The sequence below is a fragment of the Biomphalaria glabrata genome, chromosome 6 (assembly GCF_947242115.1).
Source record: "Biomphalaria glabrata chromosome 6, xgBioGlab47.1, whole genome shotgun sequence".
In the NCBI taxonomy this organism is placed as follows: domain Eukaryota; kingdom Metazoa; phylum Mollusca; class Gastropoda; family Planorbidae; genus Biomphalaria; species Biomphalaria glabrata.
Window position 1 is genome coordinate 4,170,368 of NC_074716.1, and position 21,179 is coordinate 4,191,546.

At 33.6% G+C, this 21,179-nt stretch overlaps 2 protein-coding genes across 3 annotated transcripts; one reads left to right on the plus strand and one right to left on the minus strand.

The window, feature by feature from the left end:
• Nucleotides 1-113: 113 nt before the first annotated feature.
• On the minus strand, nt 114-16,175 carry LOC106071323 (uncharacterized). 2 transcript variants are annotated; one of them, XM_056033148.1, is made up of 14 exons: nt 16,035-16,175; nt 13,706-13,779; nt 13,125-13,268; nt 12,566-12,685; nt 11,583-11,725; nt 11,143-11,323; nt 10,106-10,236; nt 8,818-8,964; nt 7,971-8,119; nt 7,344-7,413; nt 6,623-7,143; nt 5,006-5,283; nt 1,564-1,720; nt 114-309 (listed from the first exon to the last, which is right to left on the minus strand). In XM_056033148.1, the coding sequence occupies exons 2-14, from the start codon at nt 13,773-13,775 to the stop codon at nt 204-206; spliced, it is 2,217 nt and encodes a 738-aa protein (XP_055889123.1). In that variant the 5' UTR covers nt 13,776-13,779; nt 16,035-16,175; the 3' UTR covers nt 114-203. The 2 variants fall into 2 exon arrangements, with proteins under 2 accessions (XP_055889123.1, XP_055889124.1); XM_056033149.1 differs by lacking the exon at nt 16,035-16,175 and adding an exon at nt 14,082-14,266.
• Nucleotides 16,176-19,371: 3,196 nt separating this feature from the next.
• Nucleotides 19,372-19,785, plus strand: LOC106071324 (U7 snRNA-associated Sm-like protein LSm10). The gene has a single exon (XM_056032096.1). The coding sequence runs from the start codon at nt 19,372-19,374 to the stop codon at nt 19,783-19,785; it is 414 nt and encodes a 137-aa protein (XP_055888071.1).
• Nucleotides 19,786-21,179: the final 1,394 nt, after the last annotated feature.

Here is a 21,179-nt window from a genome sequence, read left to right on the forward strand (position 1 = left end):
AAATAAAGTAGATTTTAAGTAATTTCGACGAGCTGTTCCGCTAACATGCCTGCTCCGCAATAGTGACTCTACTATATATTTATTTACTTTAAAATAAAAAGTAAAACAATTCATAGTGCTTTAAAGCAAACACAGTTTTAATAAGTACATTACATGAAATGAAAACAATTTGCTTTGTGATCTTGTAACAACCAGCACCCAGACTATGTCAACAGATGACTTTTGACTTCCGTTAAACAATCAATGTCCAAGTTCAAGAGCTGAGCTGCGCTTGGTAGCCACCAGTGTCTCTCTGAGCCAGGCTGTGAGCTGAAATAATGCAAACTTTAAATTTATCCTATAAAATAAATATATTGATGTTGTAACAGGCTAAACTAAGAATCTTTAACTCTAATGTCAAGGCTGTCCAACTGTATGGTTCTGAAACATGGAGAACAGCTGAAGCAACAACAAAAAAAGTACAGACCTTCATCAACAGATGGCTGAGAAATATCTTTAAAATACACTGGTATGACAAAGTAGAAAACTTGAAACTGTGGGAGATGAGTGGACAGAAAAATATAGAAGTGCAGATCTTAGAGAGGAAGTGGAGATGGATTGGTCACACCCTTAGAAAAGATACCAGCAACAGAGTTATGCAGGCCTTATAGTGGAACCCCCAGGGAACAAGACGCAGAGGAAGACCAAAAAGAACATGGCGACGCAGTGTACTAGAAGAAGCAGAGAAGACAGGGAAGAGCTGGGAAACCATAAAAAAAAACTAGCGAGAGACCGCGGAGGGTGGCGTGTTTTTGTCGAGGCCCTATGTTCCATCAGGAACTCAAAGGAGTGATGATGATGATAACAGGCTTTAGCACAGCAACATTTTCTACTCAACTTTTGTATTCTTCATAGAGATGGTCATTTATAGTCCAACAACTAAACTAGCAAAGTTTTGAAAAAGACCAAGAGACAAAAATTACAAGCGTAAGAGTAACAAGTCTCAGTTTTAAAAGGTGGGGGGAAAAACATTGAAAGAAAAACAAATGAAAAAGTTACTAAGGTATGAATGAAGTGCAATCTTTTTTCTTGAACTTAAAATGTCCTATGGCCTCTCCATTGTTTAGAAAACAAGAAATCACTAGTTATTTCTCTTGCAACCAAAATGTAGACAAATATTATACTCAGGAAATTTAGATTAAACAAAATGAAGTGTCACAAGAGGAGGCCCAATGCTGTGTATGAGGCCTAAAATACCTGGCACCAGTAGAAAAAAATAATCTAAGGTATGAAGAGTAAGTTTCATTTTAAGTTTCTCTTTCTTGTTCAGATGAATTGATTCAATAAATTTTGAATTACATTTAAGTCAATTGTCTTTTTACATAGACATATTTAGCTTCAAAACTCAGTTGTCTCCCTGTTTTAATAGATACTTTCATTAAAAGGTTCAGATCTTCATGGTGTAAGAGAGACTAACAAGAAACTATTAAGCTTTATAAAAGACTGATACTGATACCTCCCTATGGTTTATCTTAAATGCATTGAGTCAATTTATTTAAGTCAAACTAAAAGACTGAGCATTACTGTAATTCCCTCTGCTTGGTTTCAATGGTCTTCGCAATGTTGTCTGTGGTATCGCAAGTAATGTTTCTCTCCTGCAGCCATTGCCTGCACAACTCAACGTTGGGTTGTTTGTCTTCTTTCAACACAACGGTTCTCAAATAATGAGCACTGACATTATCTGTAATGGTAACATTTGTACAATAAAAATATAGCTTACATTAGGATACCAGCAAAAACAAATGTAAACTTTTAAGTTCCTCAGACAATTTTTTGTTAATTTAAAGTATTTTTTCAGAACCAAACATTTTGCTATCTTAAAATTATTTTGCTATCTTATAATGTTTTTGTTATCTTATAATGTTTTTGTTATCTTATAATGTTTTTATTATGTGTAATGCACGGTTGTGAGACACATTTTCTCAAGGATAATAAAGATTATAATTATTAAAGAATGAAATAGACACCAGTAACACATCTAGTGACATTTCACTTTAAGTAAATATAGAAATAGATTAAAACTAGCAGCTTTAAACTGAAATTATAAAGAGGATTTAACAAAATAAACGTAGTAGTTAGTTTGAACTGGAACTAAATGACAGTTATATGCTATGTACACTTTATCTCCACTATAGATTTCAGCAGAAAACTTGAAGTAGATGTAAATGAAAAGGCAAGATAAGTGAGGTATATGTGGAGGAAAGATAAGTGAGACATATATGGAGGCAAGATAAGTGAGACATATGTGAAGGAAGATAAGGGAGACATATATGGAGGCAAGATAAGTGATACATATGTGGAGGCAAGATAAGTGAGACATGTGGAGGCAAAATAAGTGATACATATGTGGAGGCAAGATAAGTGAGACATATGTGGAGGCAAAATAAGTGATACATATGTGGAGGCAAGATAAGTGAGACATGTGGAGGCAAGATAAGTGAGACATATGTGGAGGCAAGATAAGTGAGACATATGTGGAGGCAAGATAAGTGAGACATATGTGGAGGCAAGATAAGTGAGACATATGTGGAGGCAAGATAAGTGACATATGTGGAGGCAAGATAAGTGAGACATATGTGGAGGCAAGATAAGTGACATATGTGGAGGCAAGATAAGTGAGACATATATGATATATGGAGGAAAGATAAGTGAGACATGTGGAGGCAAGATAAGTGAGACATAAGTTGAGGCAAGATAAGTGAGACATATGTGGAGGCAAAATAAGTGAGACATGTGGAGGCAAGATAAGTGAGACATGTGGAGGCAAGATAAGTGAGACATATGTGGAGGCAAGATAAGTGAGACATATGTGGAGGCAAGATAAGTGACATATGTGGAGGCAAGATAAGTGAGACATATATGATATATGGAGGAAAGATAAGTGAGACATGTGGAGGCAAGATAAGTGAGACATAAGTTGAGGCAAGATAAGTGAGACATATGTGGAGGCAAAATAAGTGAGACATGTGGAGGCAAGATAAGTGAGACATGTGGAGGCAAGATAAGTGAGACATAAGTTGAGGCAAGATAAGTGAGACATATGTGGAGGCATGATAAGTGAGACATATATGGAGGAAAGATAAGTGAGACATATATGGAGGCAAGATAAGTGAGACATAAGTTGAGGCAAGATAAGTGAGACATATGTGGAGGCAAAATAAGTGAGACATGTGGAGGCAAGATAAGTGAGACATATGTGGAGGCAAGATAAGTGAGACATATGTGGAGGCAAGATAAGTGAGATATGTGGAGGCAAGATAAGTGAGACATATGTGGAGGCAAGATAAGTGAGACATATGTGGAGGCAAGATAAGTGAGACATATGTGGAAGCAAAATAAGTGAGACATATGTGGAGGCACGATAAGTGAGACATATGTGGAGGCAAGATAAGTGAGACATATGTGGAAGCAAAATAAGTGAGACATATGTGGAGGCACGATAAGTGAGACATATATGGAGGAAAGATAAGTGAGACATGTGGAGGCAAGATAAGTGAGACATAAGTTGAGGCAAGATAAGTGAGACATATGTGGAGGCAAGATAAGTGAGACATATGTGGAAGCAAAATAAGTGAGACATATGTGGAGGCAAGATAAGTGAGACATAAGTTGAGGCAAGATAAGTGAGACATATGTGGAGGCACGATAAGTGAGACATATGTGGAAGCAAAATAAGTGAGACATATGTGGAGGCACGCTAAGTGAGACATATATGGAGGAAAGATAAGTGAGACATGTGGAGGCAAGATAAGTGAGACATAAGTTGAGGCAAGATAAGTGAGACATATGTGGAGGCAAGATAAGTGAGACATAAGTTGAGGCAAGATAAATGAGACATATGTGGAAGCAAAATAAGTGAGACATATGTGGAGGCACGATAAGTGAGACATATATGGAGGAAAGATAAGTGAGACATGTGGAGGCAAGATAAGTGAGACATAAGTTGAGGCAAGATAAGTGAGACATATGTGGAGGCAAAATAAGTGAGACATGTGGAGGCAAAATAAGTGAGACATGTGGAGGCAAGATAAGTGAGACATGTGGAGGCAAGATAAGTGAGACATGTGGAGGCAAGATAAGTGAGACATGTGGAGGCAAGATAAGTGAGACATGTTGAGGCAAGATAAGTGAGACATATGGAGGCAAGATAAGTGAGACATGTGGAGGCAAAATAAGTGAGACATGTGGAGGCAAAATAAGTGAGACATATGTGGAGGCAAAATAAGTGAGACATATGTGGAGGCAAAATAAGTGAGACATGTGGAGGCAAGATAAGATGTGGATGGTAGAAAATTGATTCAGTCGATAAGTGTTTAAGAAAATTAAAAAAAAAAAAAAAAAAAAAAGCTAAGCAACAACTTTATGAGCATGACATTCCTTCCAACTATTAAGCTATGAGGAGGACTGCAAGGGATGGGCAATGGAACTTCACATCAACAGCTAGCAATGAAAATACGTATGATGAAGTTGACTCATAAGATTGGACAAAATTGTGTCAAAAATAAACCTAGTGATATGACCATTGCAGAGACCAAAAGATATGAGGCAAGCCTAGAAACAAAAAGCTAAATTTTTAAATAAATTCAAGATCGAAAAACGTATATATAAGAACAGTATAAACAGTATAAAAGTATGTATGTGTAGTCGCTGAATGAACTCTTGATGTTGTGTCTGTTGTATTTTTGTGTATGTTTCTGTTGTGTTGTCTTTATACGAGAAAAAGAGTCCTTGTTACAACAAATTTCCCTAAGGATCAATAAAGCAGTCTTAGTCTTTGTATGCCTCTTTAGGATTGACCCAACCAGTCACAAGAGATTTTGTTTGGAATCAAAAGTTGGAAATCAACAGCAGTTAGTCCCGGCCAGTGTCTCTAGAGACAGCAATTAATAATTTATCCAATAAGCTAATGGTTATTTCTAGATACAAGTGTCAACAATGTATCAATTACAATGTGCGTTTAACTTACGGGGATCCAATTGTAAAACTACAGAGCAAGCATTCTGTACAGACAAATACTGCTTCCTCCTATAGGAGACATGTGCGATCTTTAAGGAAGTGGTCACAACAAGATCTGACCATTGGCCAGTCACAGTGGAAGTACACTCCCAATCATGTCCATCATCGCATGTCCCATTGAGATTTAAGCGCCTCCTTTTAGGTGAAGGCTGTTTAATAGACATGTCAGTACTACTATTGTGTGATGTAAAAATGTTTAGTTTAGAATCCACCAGAAGGTTGTATGCTCTGAAAGAAATGGAACAACAGAATTAAACATGTACAAACATGGGAAAGGCTTCCGGTGTCAAGTCAGTGGGAAAAATCACATAGTGCTAGACATTGGCAGATTCTGTGATGCCACTGATCCTGAACTTTATCAGCACTATGCTGTTCCATTGGATAGTTCAGCTGTGTAGAGAGGGGAACTGCTGTGTGGGCGACATCATTCCCCAACATACCTAATGCCCAGGCATTCATCTCATTTCCATCAGTCATTCTGCGACCGAAGGATGCCATATACATATATACATTGATATCAATCTAATATTCAAGAATATGAATGATATACAGGTAAAGCCAATGAGAAATATTAATAACAAAGGTCAATGGTTTCAGAAATCTGCTCAGAAAACGGTCTTACGATTCAAACAAAGTTGGTTTTCTAGTTTTCTAACATAAAAAAAAAGTTATAAATGAATAGTACTAATAGGAATCTAGGCAAAACCTTGGTTGAACTAAAGGGACTTCAATACTAAGTTTCAATAAATAGAGTGCTTTTTTTTAACCACTCTTATCACTTGTTTGGCTAAAACAATTTTTTAGGCTAAAACAAATTTGTACAAGTGCACTTGATCTACTGAAAAACTGCTGGTGAATAATCTCTTATTGTTATCAATTATCTCTAATTATTCTCAATAATCTCTAATTATCCTCAATTATCTCTAATTATTGCCAATAATCTCTTGTCACAGATGCAATTATAAATTTATTTGTATATTTCACATTCAAAAAGCTTATGTGTAAATAGAAATATAAACCCTTGACTGAGCCTCAGGAATTACCCCACAAATCTAAATCCTTAACAGCGCCTCAGGTTTTACCCAAGACGTAATTATGATGTTGCAAATCTATTGGTTGATTTGAAAATAAACAAAGACATTTTTTTAAAAGAGTTAGCGCCAGAGAATTGACGAGAGTAGAAAGAACGCCAGTCGATAAAATAATTTCCTAGTAGACAGTCACGTTTCTAAGTGCTCTGATTTAAAGCCTTTGTAATATTATTTGAGCTTGTTGATCTGTAACTTGTACATAAGCTGTACTTACGTTTTATATTTAAATAAAGTTCCAGAGTTGTGTTTTAACAAAGAATCTTTTATTGTGCTTCCTAGATCGTCATTTATTCAACTATTTTAATTCAAGTAAAATCCCCGGCATCACAACACATTGTGACATCTTGTGTGTTGTGACATCTCTAATTATTGTCAATGCATTAAAACAAATAAATTCAGACTAGGAGTTTAGAAAACCTTTCGTACCACAATAATTTACTAATGGCATAACCTAGATAATTTTCTTAAAAAATTACTTAGTTAAGCAGTTCATGGTCTCATCACTAGAAGATTCTGTTGCAAACAATGCATCAGACTTGGACAGCAGCAGCTTCACAGCCACACTGATTGAAAGCCAGAACTCTAGCTCTGTCTCATCCTGCTCTACAGCCACTACAGAAGCCGACCGCAGCCTCTTTCTCATTGTCTGGCAAACGTTGTGATTGCATTTGCTACTGGAAATGGTTTCATTGCATTCTCCGAAAATACTTGAGTAATACTCCTCATTTTCACACTGGTTCTCAGACGCTGGAAGTGAGTTAGAACACTGAGAGTCACTGAAGAGACTTTGTTGTGAGTTGTCCATAAGATCCCATAATTCTGTCGGCTGAGATGTTATTATACTAAACTTCTTGTTAAGAGAGTTGTCAACAGTCCAGCAAGGATAATATTTATCACAGAAAGAAATGCATTCGGAATACTGCTCAGCCAGGACCATTGCTTCGGAAGTCTCTGTTAGAACTGTGCTAATGTCAAAACCAATAGGTGAAAATTTTTTCTGAAAATGTATTAAAAAAAAGTATTTTAGGTACATTATTTCTACAAAAACGACAAATAGAATCTTTCAATAATTACTTAAATTAAATGTTACAGAGCTGAATAAATAGTAATTATTTGTAATTTTCAGATATAGAATTTTGTAAGCTAAAACATATTCCTTAGAGCAAAATTAACTACATGGAATAAAAAAAAACATACATTAGAAAAACTGTTTAAGTTATCCAAGAGTTGCAAGAGAGTTCTATAGTGCTGACTTGCCTCTTTATACCTGATTTAGAAAGAAATATTTTGTTGACACTTGAATACATTTGAAGAGCATTTAGTTTAGCTCCTGAGGTAAATTCTCAAAATATGAAAAAAAGCTATTGCTAATAACTTAGATTAATTACAGAGAAGTTAAAATGCTTATTTCCCTTTACTGCTCTATTAGCTCATGTTTTACAGGTTTCGGATGTTGCTTTAGATTTTAAGAATAATACATCCTAGCCAAAACTTACCACAAGATGGCGGGGAATGGAGGTGGGAAGGGTTCGAACCAGAGACCATCAAGTGAAAAAAACATTTATATTTGATGTGAGCCCTGAACTGCATAACATAAACTGCCTAGACTGCTGCCTAGTCATGTGATATGCACTCTGGACTGTCGTTTGTTGGTCTCGATGGTCATTGTGATAACACAAAGAATAATTTTGGATGAGTTAACATGTCATGAAAAAACAACAACACTCTAAGTGAGTGACCATGTGTTAATTTAATAAGATATGACAATTAAGCACACTGAATGAACTTCAATGTGCTATGATGACATAATAATAAAATCTTTACCTTTTCAATTTGTTACAGCATGCGGCCATTGCAAAGTAAGCAGATGTCAAGTTGACTTCTGGAGAGACTTCACAAACTTGATCAATCATCACATCTAGTCCTCTGGTTAATGAACAGCGAGGAGAGTCTTCACCCCTCTGTGCTAAAATCTAGAACAAGAGTGGAAAAAACATGCAACTTAAATTAACAACAACATGAGCTTGCTCTTTCTTAGGTTACAACAATTACTTTCAAATACTGTACTCTTTTTTTCTGAAAGCAATGTGGCCATGAAACAAGAAAGTCTGAACTAATCAAGGGAAACTAATGACTCAAATACAAATTACACCTCAACATTCCACAACTAGATTAACACATCTTTACTTCTAAATACAGCCAATATTTTTTTTTTAATGGAATCTATACATTAATAAAAAAAATTCCTAAATTTTTAAATATAGTAATTCATTTATTTATTTTCTAAAAAATTGTTTACTGTAAAAAAAAATATAAAAAAATATAAAAATATAAAACAAAAATAAAAGTAAATAAATAAAAAGTGACTATAATAAGCCTAGTTAGACACAAATGATCAGTTTGTTGTACATGTTTCAGATGTTCCTTCAGGATTGAAGACTATAACATCCTAGCCCAAATCTCGAGAAGCCCCGTGGGGGATGGTGGTGGGGAGGGATCAAACCCGAGACCATTGAGACAACAGTCAAAAGCACGTAACAAGACCAGGTAGCCATTTCAGAACAACATGAACTAATTAGCATCACAATTGAAAATTTCTGTACAAACTAATGATACAAAACAATATTGTGTTGTTTTAAATCTGAAGGTTGCAAGAAGACATAAAAAGAACCTGAATGAGTAATGAAAGCATTTCCAGTTGGGCACTCTCTAAATTTAACTTCTCATATACTTTGGCAAGATGAAACAGAACAGAAGAGTTCTCTTTGTAGACTGTTAAAGCTTCTTGGTAAACTTTTATAGACAAGTGAGGGAAACCCTGTAATATAAAGATCAAAGGTTCACATCTTGTAAGCTTTTATTTCATAATGTGATAGTTCTTTTATAAAAACATCATTTGGAGCTTTTTTTAGCATCAGTTCTCCCCCCCCCACCCCGCTAAGGTCACAAATCTGATTGCAATGACCAGTCAGTGAAGCTGATGGTACCAAAATTTTGAATTTTAACTATGGCATTTTCATGTCAAAGTAATGTGTGCAACTATCGTGTACCATGATTCTTTATTTAACATAATTGTGATTTCATAATTTTTTTTACTAGTCAATGGACACTTCCTATTTAAATGAAAAATAGAATGGTTGCTTTCTAGGCAAGCTGTATGCAAGCCTGAGAAGTCTTGCTGTTCCTCTTTGTGTTTTCAACCAGGTAGATGTGACAGCAGAGCACAGTACCATTTGTTGGAAGAATTGGTGAATTTGCTAAATTATGGATCGTATCCTATGAGGCTTTTGTTGTTGGGGATGTTAGTTCTAGATGTTAAAAATGTGTTACGCTTGTATTTTTATGAATGTTTTAATGTAAAGGTTTCATTCTGACCAATGCTTAGCTCTACTATGGTTGTCTGTTATATGGATCAAATGATTGTTGTATAGCAGAATAGTGGACTCTTGCTATAAAGTTACTTCTGTATTTCTATATGATAAAGGTATGGAAAGTTTTTTTTAGTGTAGGCAGGAGCATTAATGACATCTTGAATTTGAAACAATTTTTAAACATATCAGTTAGTATACTTAAAATTTATGTTAATTGTCTGAGTATGTGTTTGAATATAAATTTGGAATGATGGTTTATCTTATCATTGTCTTGTAAATACTCATAAAGGCTTTAAATCTTCCAGTTTATTTTCATCAACCATCATCCAAACATATAGTTTTCTTTGTATATGGGTGTTTTAGGGCTAGTGTCTTGTTGGGGCCTCTTGGTAAAGAATGCAGTTTTAATGGACATGGTCAGCATTCTCAGGTGACACTCCAAAAGGGCAGATTTCACTGGTTCTAATTTTGAGCTTCTGGATCATATGGTGTGTCCGGTTCTGAGGCGAAAGATTATACGTTGATCTTTTTGGGAATGCTTATAATAGGCGTTCAAAATACTCTGATAAGACAGACATTATGATCTACCTGGAGGAAATAACATTGAGCAACAAGACACAAGAGTTTTGACTTTTGTTCAGGCTCTAATGAAGATCTCAAAACTTTGTCCAACCGACTGACAGCTTCCAAGTACTTCATCTGTTTGATCAAATCTTCACCTGCAAGTCGAAACAGAAACAGGTGGAATCATTGACAGGTGTAGCAGTACCAGGAAGCTAATTGTAAATAGTGTTATGACATGATTAGGATTTAGTTATTTGTTTCGGGAATAAGGGGAAAGTTTTACTTAGTGACAAGTGACGTGACAGATAGTTAAAAAACAAGAACTCTCTAGGCGACGATTTAGAATCAAGATGCTTTCTTATTTACAGTAAGAATAAGAATTATATAGATGGCTAGTAATAGAGGACATCGGACGGTTCCCGTATTAAGTATTAAAAGTGTTTGTTGTTACAAAACCAGCGTTGGCTCTATTTATCGATTGTTGGCCTTTTGTTGGTGTTATCTGTTTCAGTATTTTGAGTTCAGTGTTACCTCCAGTTGGACTTAGTTACATTTTCAAGTACCAAACACCACGGAAGAGCATAACAATAGTTTTGAAAATGAGCACAAGCAGAACAAAACACATGTTAATAGTTTTAAAGTTTTTACATAATTTTTTTTATTCTTGATATTGTTTACTAGGTTTTCCAGGAACACTTTTCTAACTCATGTACAACTTTTTCTTTTCTTTCAATACATTTCATTCATAATATAAAATGGACAGAACAAGTGAATATTGGATTAATAAAATATTTTTCAACAGCCTACAAACATATAAAGAAATAAAAAAGGTATGATGACTTGCTAGAAAGTACTTAGCAATAGGTTTAGACATCTTGTAAAAATGTCTGTCAATAATTCAATTCAGACAGAACTCAGCACTAGATATCAAGGTTTGAGGAGAAAGGAAGACCTCAAAAAGGTAGACAATGGATGGATGACATAACAGCAATTCTAAGAGAAAGACTGATACACCTCCCCCTCCCCCTATACAAATATAAGCATTTAAAATAAAAACTCACAATACACTAGTGTGTTCAGCCACTCCCAGCTTACATAGTCCAGTGTTTTATCATCCTGTGGTATTCTACAGCCAGCCAAAACCAATTTGACCACATCCTGAACAGTAGGGTCACAGTGCAAACTATTCTCTGGTTTACTTTCTTTAAGTAAAAACAAATCGTCATGGAACTGTAAATGTACCTAGATATATGAGTACACAATGAAAATTCTCTTTAGTAGGGTGCACTATTTTATTTTAAGTAAAATATTCCAAGGGACATTTCTTTACAATATACAATCAATCACTAGATAAAACCATTCAATTCTGAATGTTTGTTTTGTTACACAAATATACTTTTAAAAAAGACTTTTCAATTAAAATAAATAAAGTAGCACAATTCAAAAGCAAAATTTAAAAATATAATACATGAAAATGCAACGATAACAATAAATTACCAACATTTAAAACAGACTGATCAACAGTGTCTTTCAAATCTACGAGTAGTTTCAAAGCATTTTTTATCTGTGTCTTGAGTCCCCATTGCCATCTGTACAGACATGAAATGCTCCATAGCACTAATAGGTGAGGTAGTAAACTCAGCACTGTTGACAGAACATTGAAAATGTTTTAACAATACACAATTCTAAAAAATAAAAAACAAACAATTTAATTGATTTTTTTTCTAACATGTCCTAATTAATTTAAGACAGATAATGCTGGAAGATGTCAACTTACACTGTTAACAAAAAAAACAAACCCAGTGAACATAAGTAATACATAGATATGCAGCTCAGCCAATGCTGCCTCTTTCAACCTATGATGTTATAAGTAAAAGTAAAGTTTCCCTTTCAGACCTTGCAATCTTTGGGGCAGATGTTAGGGTTATCTGTCTCTTTGACCATTGGTTAAAGAGTATGTTGTCATGAGGCCAGCACAACGACCAACCGTCTTTACATTCCCAACTAAAGTCAAGTACCCATTAGAGTTGGGTGGACTCAAGGGCACTTTAAAAATCCAAAAATTTCAATCTTCAGCAAGATTCGAACCCAGGACCCCAGGTTCAGAATCCAAGCGCTTAACCACTCAGCCACCATGCCCTATAATGTTATGTCATGTGAAAAAAAGCATAATAATCTTCTTAGAGAAATGTCTGTAAATTAAAAACCTGCAATATGTTACTTAGCCTGCAGATTCAAACTCGTGGCCCTATTAAGTTATTGTACAACATAAATTCCTATTTATAAGTGACATCCAAGACATATTGTCACATTGATAAATGAAGCGAAAATATTATAATCATTCTGATTATATACCAATCTATACTGATGTTTCACCCCCAAAAGTAAGTTAAAAGCTGCTTGCTATAGTGGAGTGTTACAATCATGCCTGCAAGATTGTCTAATTGTTTTCATTAAGGCATACACACAAAACTAATGACTTACTTTTAAAATGTGTCATTGGTTCCTTAATACAGTTTAATATTTTCAACACAATTGCTTCAGCATCCAAGGTAGTATTAAACTGAGTCCCAGACAGATTGTCTTTCTCAATCAGAACCAAAACTAAAAGAAATATATAAATAACAATAAAATTATAAAATAGTGTGTTTTAGTTTATCTGACACAATTTTAAGGAGTTTTAACTGAGGGAATAATGTGAATTTACAATACTGACTGGCGCATGCAGTGCCAAAAATATGGTTTTTAGTTTTGATAGTTATATGCCCGTTATGTGACTTATGGTTTCTCTTGACGCAAACTGTATGCTGTTGTCTTAGCCAATGGCTGGGTAAAGGGGAATTAAACACTGACACTAAAAAATAATCTCAGTCAAGTCAGATATATATGTCAACTTGTCTCAGCAGCCTAAAAAAAAACTTTAAAATTTTAATCCAAAACTTTTCACAATATAGAACAAACTAAACTCTGACAAAATAAGTAATGGGTACTCTGAAGAAGAAAACAAAAATTGCTATAAGTAAATAAACATATTTGAACATACCTCTGTAAAATGATTTGGACACAAGTGAATCAAGTTGTGACTGTATGGAATAAGATGTTTCTGAAGATAGCTTGATGTTAAGGACTAAACAATTGTAGGCTAAAGACATCTCAAGAACACATCTTTCAAGTGTTGGTGGCCAGACTATCAAAAATAATTCCATTATTTTTTTAAAAAAAGGCTTCTAATGTTCACATTTTGATTCTGTCTCTACACTAACATTTTGCTTTTTATTATAAAAGAAATAAACAACTGTTTAACTCTTTATTTCCATAATTATTTTTCCATGTTGTTCATTTTTCACATTTGTACATTCTATCCTGTTATGATTAAACTTCAATAACATTTTTGTTTGTAATCAGAAAATGTTATATTTGGTATAGAATTATAAGAGAATGCATGCTCTTTTTATATAACACAAATTATACTTTCTAAAACCAAAAATTAATTTAATTTAATGGGGTCAAATCAACGATGGTATCGTTAATTAGGAGAGAAAGAGTTAAAAAGGAATATGAAGTTAAAGGAATTAAACTGAACATAATGGACACATGTAAAACAAAAGGTGCTTGTTAAGTTACCTTGTGATTGTGATAGAGATTTTTCCGTCTCTTTAATTTGTTGTAACAACGCTGACTGCACAATGGCCATTTTTCTATGAAATTAAAAAAAAAAGGTTCATAATTAAAAAAAAAGGCTAAGAAAAAAAGCTGGCCAAGGTACATAAGGCCCAGGTATATAATAGTGAGCCCTATACCCTAAATTGAGTATGAGAAAAACAAATGTAGTCATCATGAATGCATCAGTACATAAAAAACTAGAAAAACATAAAAAATACTTTAAAAAAAAAAAGAAGCTGATACGAAGTCTAGTTGTATCAACTAGTTTGGAATTAATTTAATTTTCAATAGATCTAGACCAACAACAATAAATCTGTGCGATTAGAAATATTTTTACCAACTGTTTTTGTTTAGCCCTATTTCATGCTTTTAGTTTTCTCTATACCCAATGATCTTATCACTTATCTGGACAAGCTGGGAATCACTTGCTGGCCTGTAGAAATTAGAAAGCTTGTTTGAAAAGATTTAACACGCACTTGCATTTCATTGCAAGCAGCCCGTTGCATTAATTATCATGAAAAACATGAAGTCTGTCTTCCACTCTTCATTAGAAATATTAGTGTCACCGTGTTATTTTATATGTTATGAATGTGGCTGTGGTTATCAATGTAGGCGTGGTGGTGACATTGGGTTCTTGTTACAAATCACAGAATAATAAAATGACGCTGGGTGTAGCAGACACAATAAGTTTAATATAACACCACATAGTGAATACACCATACAATTCGACCCAGGAATGGTCAGTATTAATCCAACAGTAATATACGAATATCACAACTTAGTACTTATTCTATAACCAACTACTTTAAACATCTAACTCTACTGCTTATATCTTAAGTGACTCAATACAAGTGCTTGCTACAAGATCTCTATGTGGACTGACTGCCTTTAACTCTCTGGTTCACCTAAGGTCAAAAGTGTTCACCTTAGTGCCACATGGGTTGTGAATAAGATTCACAATATGGAATTAACATACACAATACAGAATTAGGGTTTCTACTCTATGGCACCAACTTTGAGGTGGTGACAATTAGTAACAAGGTCACAGTCAAGGTCCTTTAAAGAACTTAGAGATTTCTTCCTTGAGATTTAATAATCTTCTCATTACCTTGCCCATGCAAAGCCAGCGGATGCATCGTAATATCTAGTTTATAAATCTTAATTTTTCTTCTAAATTGCCTGCGGTTAAGACCCCCCTTAGTTCTGATGACTTTGGTCACTGAGATAGGCTACTGTTGGCAAAACTGTGGTGATAGATCTATAGATATCATGCAGCTTTGTGCGAACTTTTCTATTTAGAGTTTATGGTTGGGATATTCTTTAAAACTAATTTTCTCAGTCAAAGATCGAGCTCCATCAGTTGTTACACTTCCTATCTTGTTCCAATCCTAGCCAACACTCAACACAGTTCTTTATAGCATTAAATAAATACTGGTCTGAGATTGAGTCTTAGATTGGGTGTATTGAAGTAGGCCTACAGCCAATAAAAGTAATATTCGTTTACTTGAAACTTTTTATAATGAGAACGTTTTAATAATTTATACAGGTATTTAGAATTATTTTTGATATATTAGCATTTTTATATGTCATAATAAGTATATATACTGTGGGCACACAGCGGGCCATATAAAACATTTCGGCGGGCCATATAAAACATTTCGGCGGGTCACATGTGGCCTGCGGGTTGTAATTTGCCCACCCCTGGTATAGATTATAGATCTAAGTCTATGGGCACTATGGCGCCACCATATTCACTTCACCTAGGGCTAGGGCCTTGAATTATCTAGAATCAATACTAGTCTAGACTCAGGGCCACCCTGCAATTGGCTTCTGGTTCCAATCCACGACTCGAGCAGTGTAGTGTGTTGACAGTGTTTGATAATATAATTTACACAATCATTGAATTCATTGATTGAATTTGATGTCTAAAGTTGAACTAGAATCTTCAATCTATGTTACACTGTTACAGTTACATCTATTACATGTATTTGTATAACACTAGTTACTAGTTACTACTCAGTACTATTATAACTATACTATACTCAGACTTGACTATAGAATAGACCTAGAGTCTAGATCTATATATACACTTATAGTTAATATAGATCTAGGTCTAGACTCTAGAGTCCTAGAGCTAAAATCAAACAAAATTTAAAATGGTATGCTGGCTTTGGCTTTATGATTATGCCCAGATTATGCTAGACTAGTAGTAGTGGTAAGTAGTAGATATGTAGAATGTAGACAATGTAGTAGACTTAGACGACTTAGTAGATCTAGATCTAGATTCTACCTGGAATCTACTGTAGTTTACACGACAAGTTAAAGGCAGCATTGAAAGTATGGTATTGTTATCATTGAAAACGATCTATATAGATTCTAGATCTAGATGTAGATGAGTCTACTTTAGACTAGGCTTTTATTGAAAATATAATTAAACTTTTAATCGAAATTTCTGCCACAGAAACCTAAGGGAAACTACTCCAATAATTCGTCCAACATGTTTATATTTAATTTATAACTGAAAATCTCAGCTCCTGTCTTGAATTTTGGTAATGCAATTTTGTCATAAGTAGATCTAGACTAGATCTAGAGTATTCTTGATTAATGTAGAATCTAATGGTTATAAACACAATTTCTAATCTAGATATTATATGATATAGATTCCAAAATATATTATTCTATCTATAGTTAAATTATAGTGTATAGTTAAGTTAGTTAAAGTTAAGTATATAGACTATACTTCAATACTTCAATAGACATTAGAATTTAGATTAGATATCAGAATCACATTATGATTATTCACATTCATAGTCACATACTTCACATAATAATTAGAGATCATTTATCATATTTACTGATGATTTAGACTAATTAATTATATGATGTTTTAAAAATCAATATAAATCATCATCATCATTTGACATCATATCCATGAATAATGAGGTAGTTCCTTATTTCTGACCTACTTTAACCAAAGTCACGTGATTGTTGGACAACAAAGAGAAGAATGGCCTAGTCTTCCTATATTGCCATTGCTGTTGCTCCTCTATTTTTACGAAATTTTACATTTACAAACATTTTAAAATATACAGAGTACATCAACGAACTCCCTGAATGTTCAAATAATTATACGAATGTTTTCATAAAGGGCCAAGAACTGTTTAAGAATAGGTTTAAATTATCAATGATATTTCCTTTATAGTCATGACAAGCGTCAACACTTTGCCGATGATTGATCTACATTCACATACAGAAAAAGACGTTTTTTACAAACGTTCTTGTAAGATTAAAAAAAAAGCTTGGTATAAACCCCCCCCCCCACACACACACACATATACATATATATTTATTTATTTATAGGCCTATATATGGGATAATATGCATATTAGTTGAAACATTGTTATTTTCATAAACTTGAGCTATTTTTAACGTTATGTATTTCATATTCCGCTAATTACTAATACGTTATGCACATCGATATCATTAAGAATTATTTTTTGTTTTGGATACATGATGTATTATTATGTTGTTAAAAGTTCTATCATTTTTAAGAAATTCACAAAATGTTACATTAAAGTTTCAAAAATGCGTCGACGAAATAGATCTAGATCCATTTTATTACCTAGAAACCAAATTTAACAATGAAAGGGCGGGGTAAGACACATTTGGCCTGTGTAACTGTAAGAGTAGATCTAGATTTATCCTTGACTATCAGATGTGTTATTTGTTCGCTAAACAACTCAAGCCTATTACGCACAAGGAAAACTCATGGCAGTCTTTTTATCTTTTATAACAACTAGTCGACATATCGACTACACACTAGACTTGCCCTAGAGCTATCTGACCAATACACACTGGTCTGCTGTCCAACTTTTAGTGTTCTACTCAAGTTCAAGCTTGTTTACTTTTGGGCAGAGAGGAGGGGGGGGGGGGGTGAAAGTGTTACTTTTTTTTCTAGGATTGGTTACCCGAATGCTAAGAACTGTAAGTGTAGTCATTCATTGTAGATCAAGAAATCTTGATCTCAGTATGGCAGATTATAGGCCAACGCTTCGGTACCTTCTATCAAAGGTATAACTATTTGTTTTATTTGAAACTATTAAAAATATGTATCTCTAGATTCTCCTGTTATTAATAAATTATAGTTTAGCGCTAATGACTAAATTGAAACCACTAAATATTGACTTAAAACGCTTCAGATTCCCACTACAAACTAACTAAAACTAAGCACGGTGCGCGTTGTATACACACAACCACGTGACTCGGGGGGAATACGAAACTACCTCATTGGCATGATCATAATCATGTCATTCATGTATGATTAGATCTATGATGTTTATGTTTTTAGTTTAGAATTTAGAACTTTAGATTGATGTATTTAAAAGAAATAATTGATAATTGTACAAAACTTCAGCTTAATCATAAATCATAGTCCTAGATTGGGTATAATATGGGATAAACAAGGTGTATTACATATACAGGTCATTACAGGTGTACAAACTTTTTACCAGACAGGCGGCGGCAGACATAGTACATAGATCTAGCATTCTAGTGAGTTGATATAAGCTAAGTAATAACACCTTGATCTCCCTAGGTTGATCAGAGATAAGCATTGCCATTGAAACAATGCATTAATCATATATACTTGATGATCATGTGATATTAACAAGAATTGCTGCTTCATAGAGTTAGTTTTTTTTAACAACGTTAAGACATCATCAGGATGAGCCCTAACTTGCCTTAATAAGCTGATTTCATTATTGTATTTTCTGTACATAAGGATAGAAAAAAAAAAAGATTTTTAACACTACTTTATAATGGAAATGTTGATTTCAATAATAAAGTCATAGATTGATGATAAGTTATAGAAATGATTTTTCCACACAGCCATTTTGAAAATTAATTTAATTTACTAACTAATCATCAGTGTTCAATCTAACGAAAAGTGTCTTTTCTAGACTTGGATGATTAATTAAATTTTACTGCAAATACTATCACCAAAACAAAAAAAAAGCAATGGCAACAAAGATTACCATTACTAAGAAAAATGTCCTCCTTTACTGTTAGAGAAAAGGCGTTGTGTCACTGTTTTACCATGCTCACAACTGCAGTATTTTAAGCTGCAATATCACTCCAAGGTATGGAACTCTGCACACTAAAAATATAAATAATTGGCAGAAAATCTTAAATGCTGCTAGCAAAGTCATTGATAGCAAACATTCTTTATTAAAACAACTGTTCAAAAGAAACATTCATAAGAAGGCCTAAAATAATATTGGCAATGGTTTGTTTTAAATAATGTTGGAATTGAATATGGAGATTTTTTAGTCTTTTTTTTTTTTTTTTAGCGCCCTTAAAGTTTTTTTTTCTGATCAAAGTAAAATATTTCTTTCTTATAGTTTATTCTGATTTCTTTTGAACAGAAATACTAGTAACATTTGTTGACCTGACAGCCCTTCTTCCCTTGACCGTTAAGCTCCATCGGTATAAGAAAGTGAGTAAAGTTTTATTACATTTTAACTTGGTTTTCGTGTGTGTTCATAGTTCAGTTTGAGGTCAACATATTTTTTTGACTCATATTCATTTTATTTTATTTCAGAGAAACAGCTGCTGCGCTAAATAACAGAATGGCTGTTGAAAGCGGCCGTTCCAGATTTTACTTTTATAATACCATGACATGCCTTTTAAAAGCATTAGAAGGCAAGACTATTACAGTCGAAATCAGGAATGACAAAACAGTCACCGGACACTTGTACTTTGTGGAGCGAGATATGAACTTGAGCATGACCAATGTTGTCTATTCTGATACCAAAGGTAAAAAAAGTTCATTCTCAGAGTTCTACATCCGGGGAAGACAGATTCGTTTTGTTATAATACCAGATGAAGTGGACATTATCAAAGCCATGCAGTGGCAAATAGACAAAGGCGAATATTACAAAGGGAAGGAGAGAAGTGTGATGCAGCAGAATTTTCAGAGAAAGCAAAACAGACAGGCCAATCAAGCAGCTAAACAATACAGACAAAGTCAGAAAAAGTTGTAACATTTTTTGTGCAGCAACATTTTTTTTTCTGTTGTTGTTGAGAAAGATTATTTTCGCTCTGTTTTGAACACTTTTGTTGACCCATGCATTTTAAAATAATAAACCAGGTGAAAATTATCTGTTTGTAACGTTCAATAATTTATTGAAATTTTTTAAATACATTATAAACATTGAAAAAAAAAGGTGATTAAAAAATGAATAATGAACTCTAAGCAGAAACATTTTATGTCTTAGGTCATTGATAAGTATTCCTGACAAAAATTATTTGCTTTTTAAATGTATAAATATTTCAACATGTAGTAATGAAAGATGAAACTAATATGCTCAAAAATGTATACTGTTTATAGGTAAGGCAGCGCGTAATGAATCACAGACTGAATACCAATGAATAATAACAATTTAATAATTGTGTAAAGTCAACAACATTGTTATTGTCACCAGAAAAAATAGAAATGTACAAAAACAATTTTAACTCATTTCTAACATCAATCAATAGTTACATAGTTTATACGAGTATATATCTAATTTTAACTCATTTCTAACATCAATTGTAACATAGTTTATACCAGTACATCTAAATGAACAAATAAGACATTTTTTAAAACTTAAAATAAAGACAAATATTCTTGTAAAATATATACAACACAAAAAAAAACACTCAAGTTCTTGAAGGTTAAAACATCTTTTTGTCCATGTCACCGACCAATATACAATACAGTAATCCCTTTTCTACTTTAGCAATTCATCTTTCGTTGATTTGCTACTTAAAACCATTAAAGATGGGTATCCAAAATATTTTATTTCAAATTTCATAAAATTTTTCTATAGATTTTTTACATAAAGTACATATATTGTTCATGTCCACATTATGCTAAATCACAACTTCAATGACTTTATTTCAGCTGAAAAACATGCTAGAATGATTTTAATGCCAAAAAGTTGAATTTTACAGTACAGAAAAGAATTTAAAAATTCAAATACTAGTTAAATACATAAATATCTTTCCTCTACTCTACTGAAATTTGTATTTTGTGGAATGTATCTCCTGCTAAAAACGAAAAATTCTGTGCTGGTATTCTGTACTCACAGACTCAGATTACAGTTTGGTAGTTCACATTCCTACAAAATCTCATGCTCACCCTAACAGAAGGAGAGTCTTGAAATATCATAAGATGAAATATTATGAATATTTTCCTAGTAAAATGAAAGCAAGGCACATTAATTAATTCATCATCATTAAGCAATGTAGACAACAATATTAATACAGATATCGATGTGTGGCTAAGTCTAAAAACCACTTGGTTACCTATCAAGAGGGCTCAAGTTCAAATCCTGACTTGAGAAGAGTTGTCTTTGCGGATACCCTTCCCCCCACATGTCCACCAATGAGATTG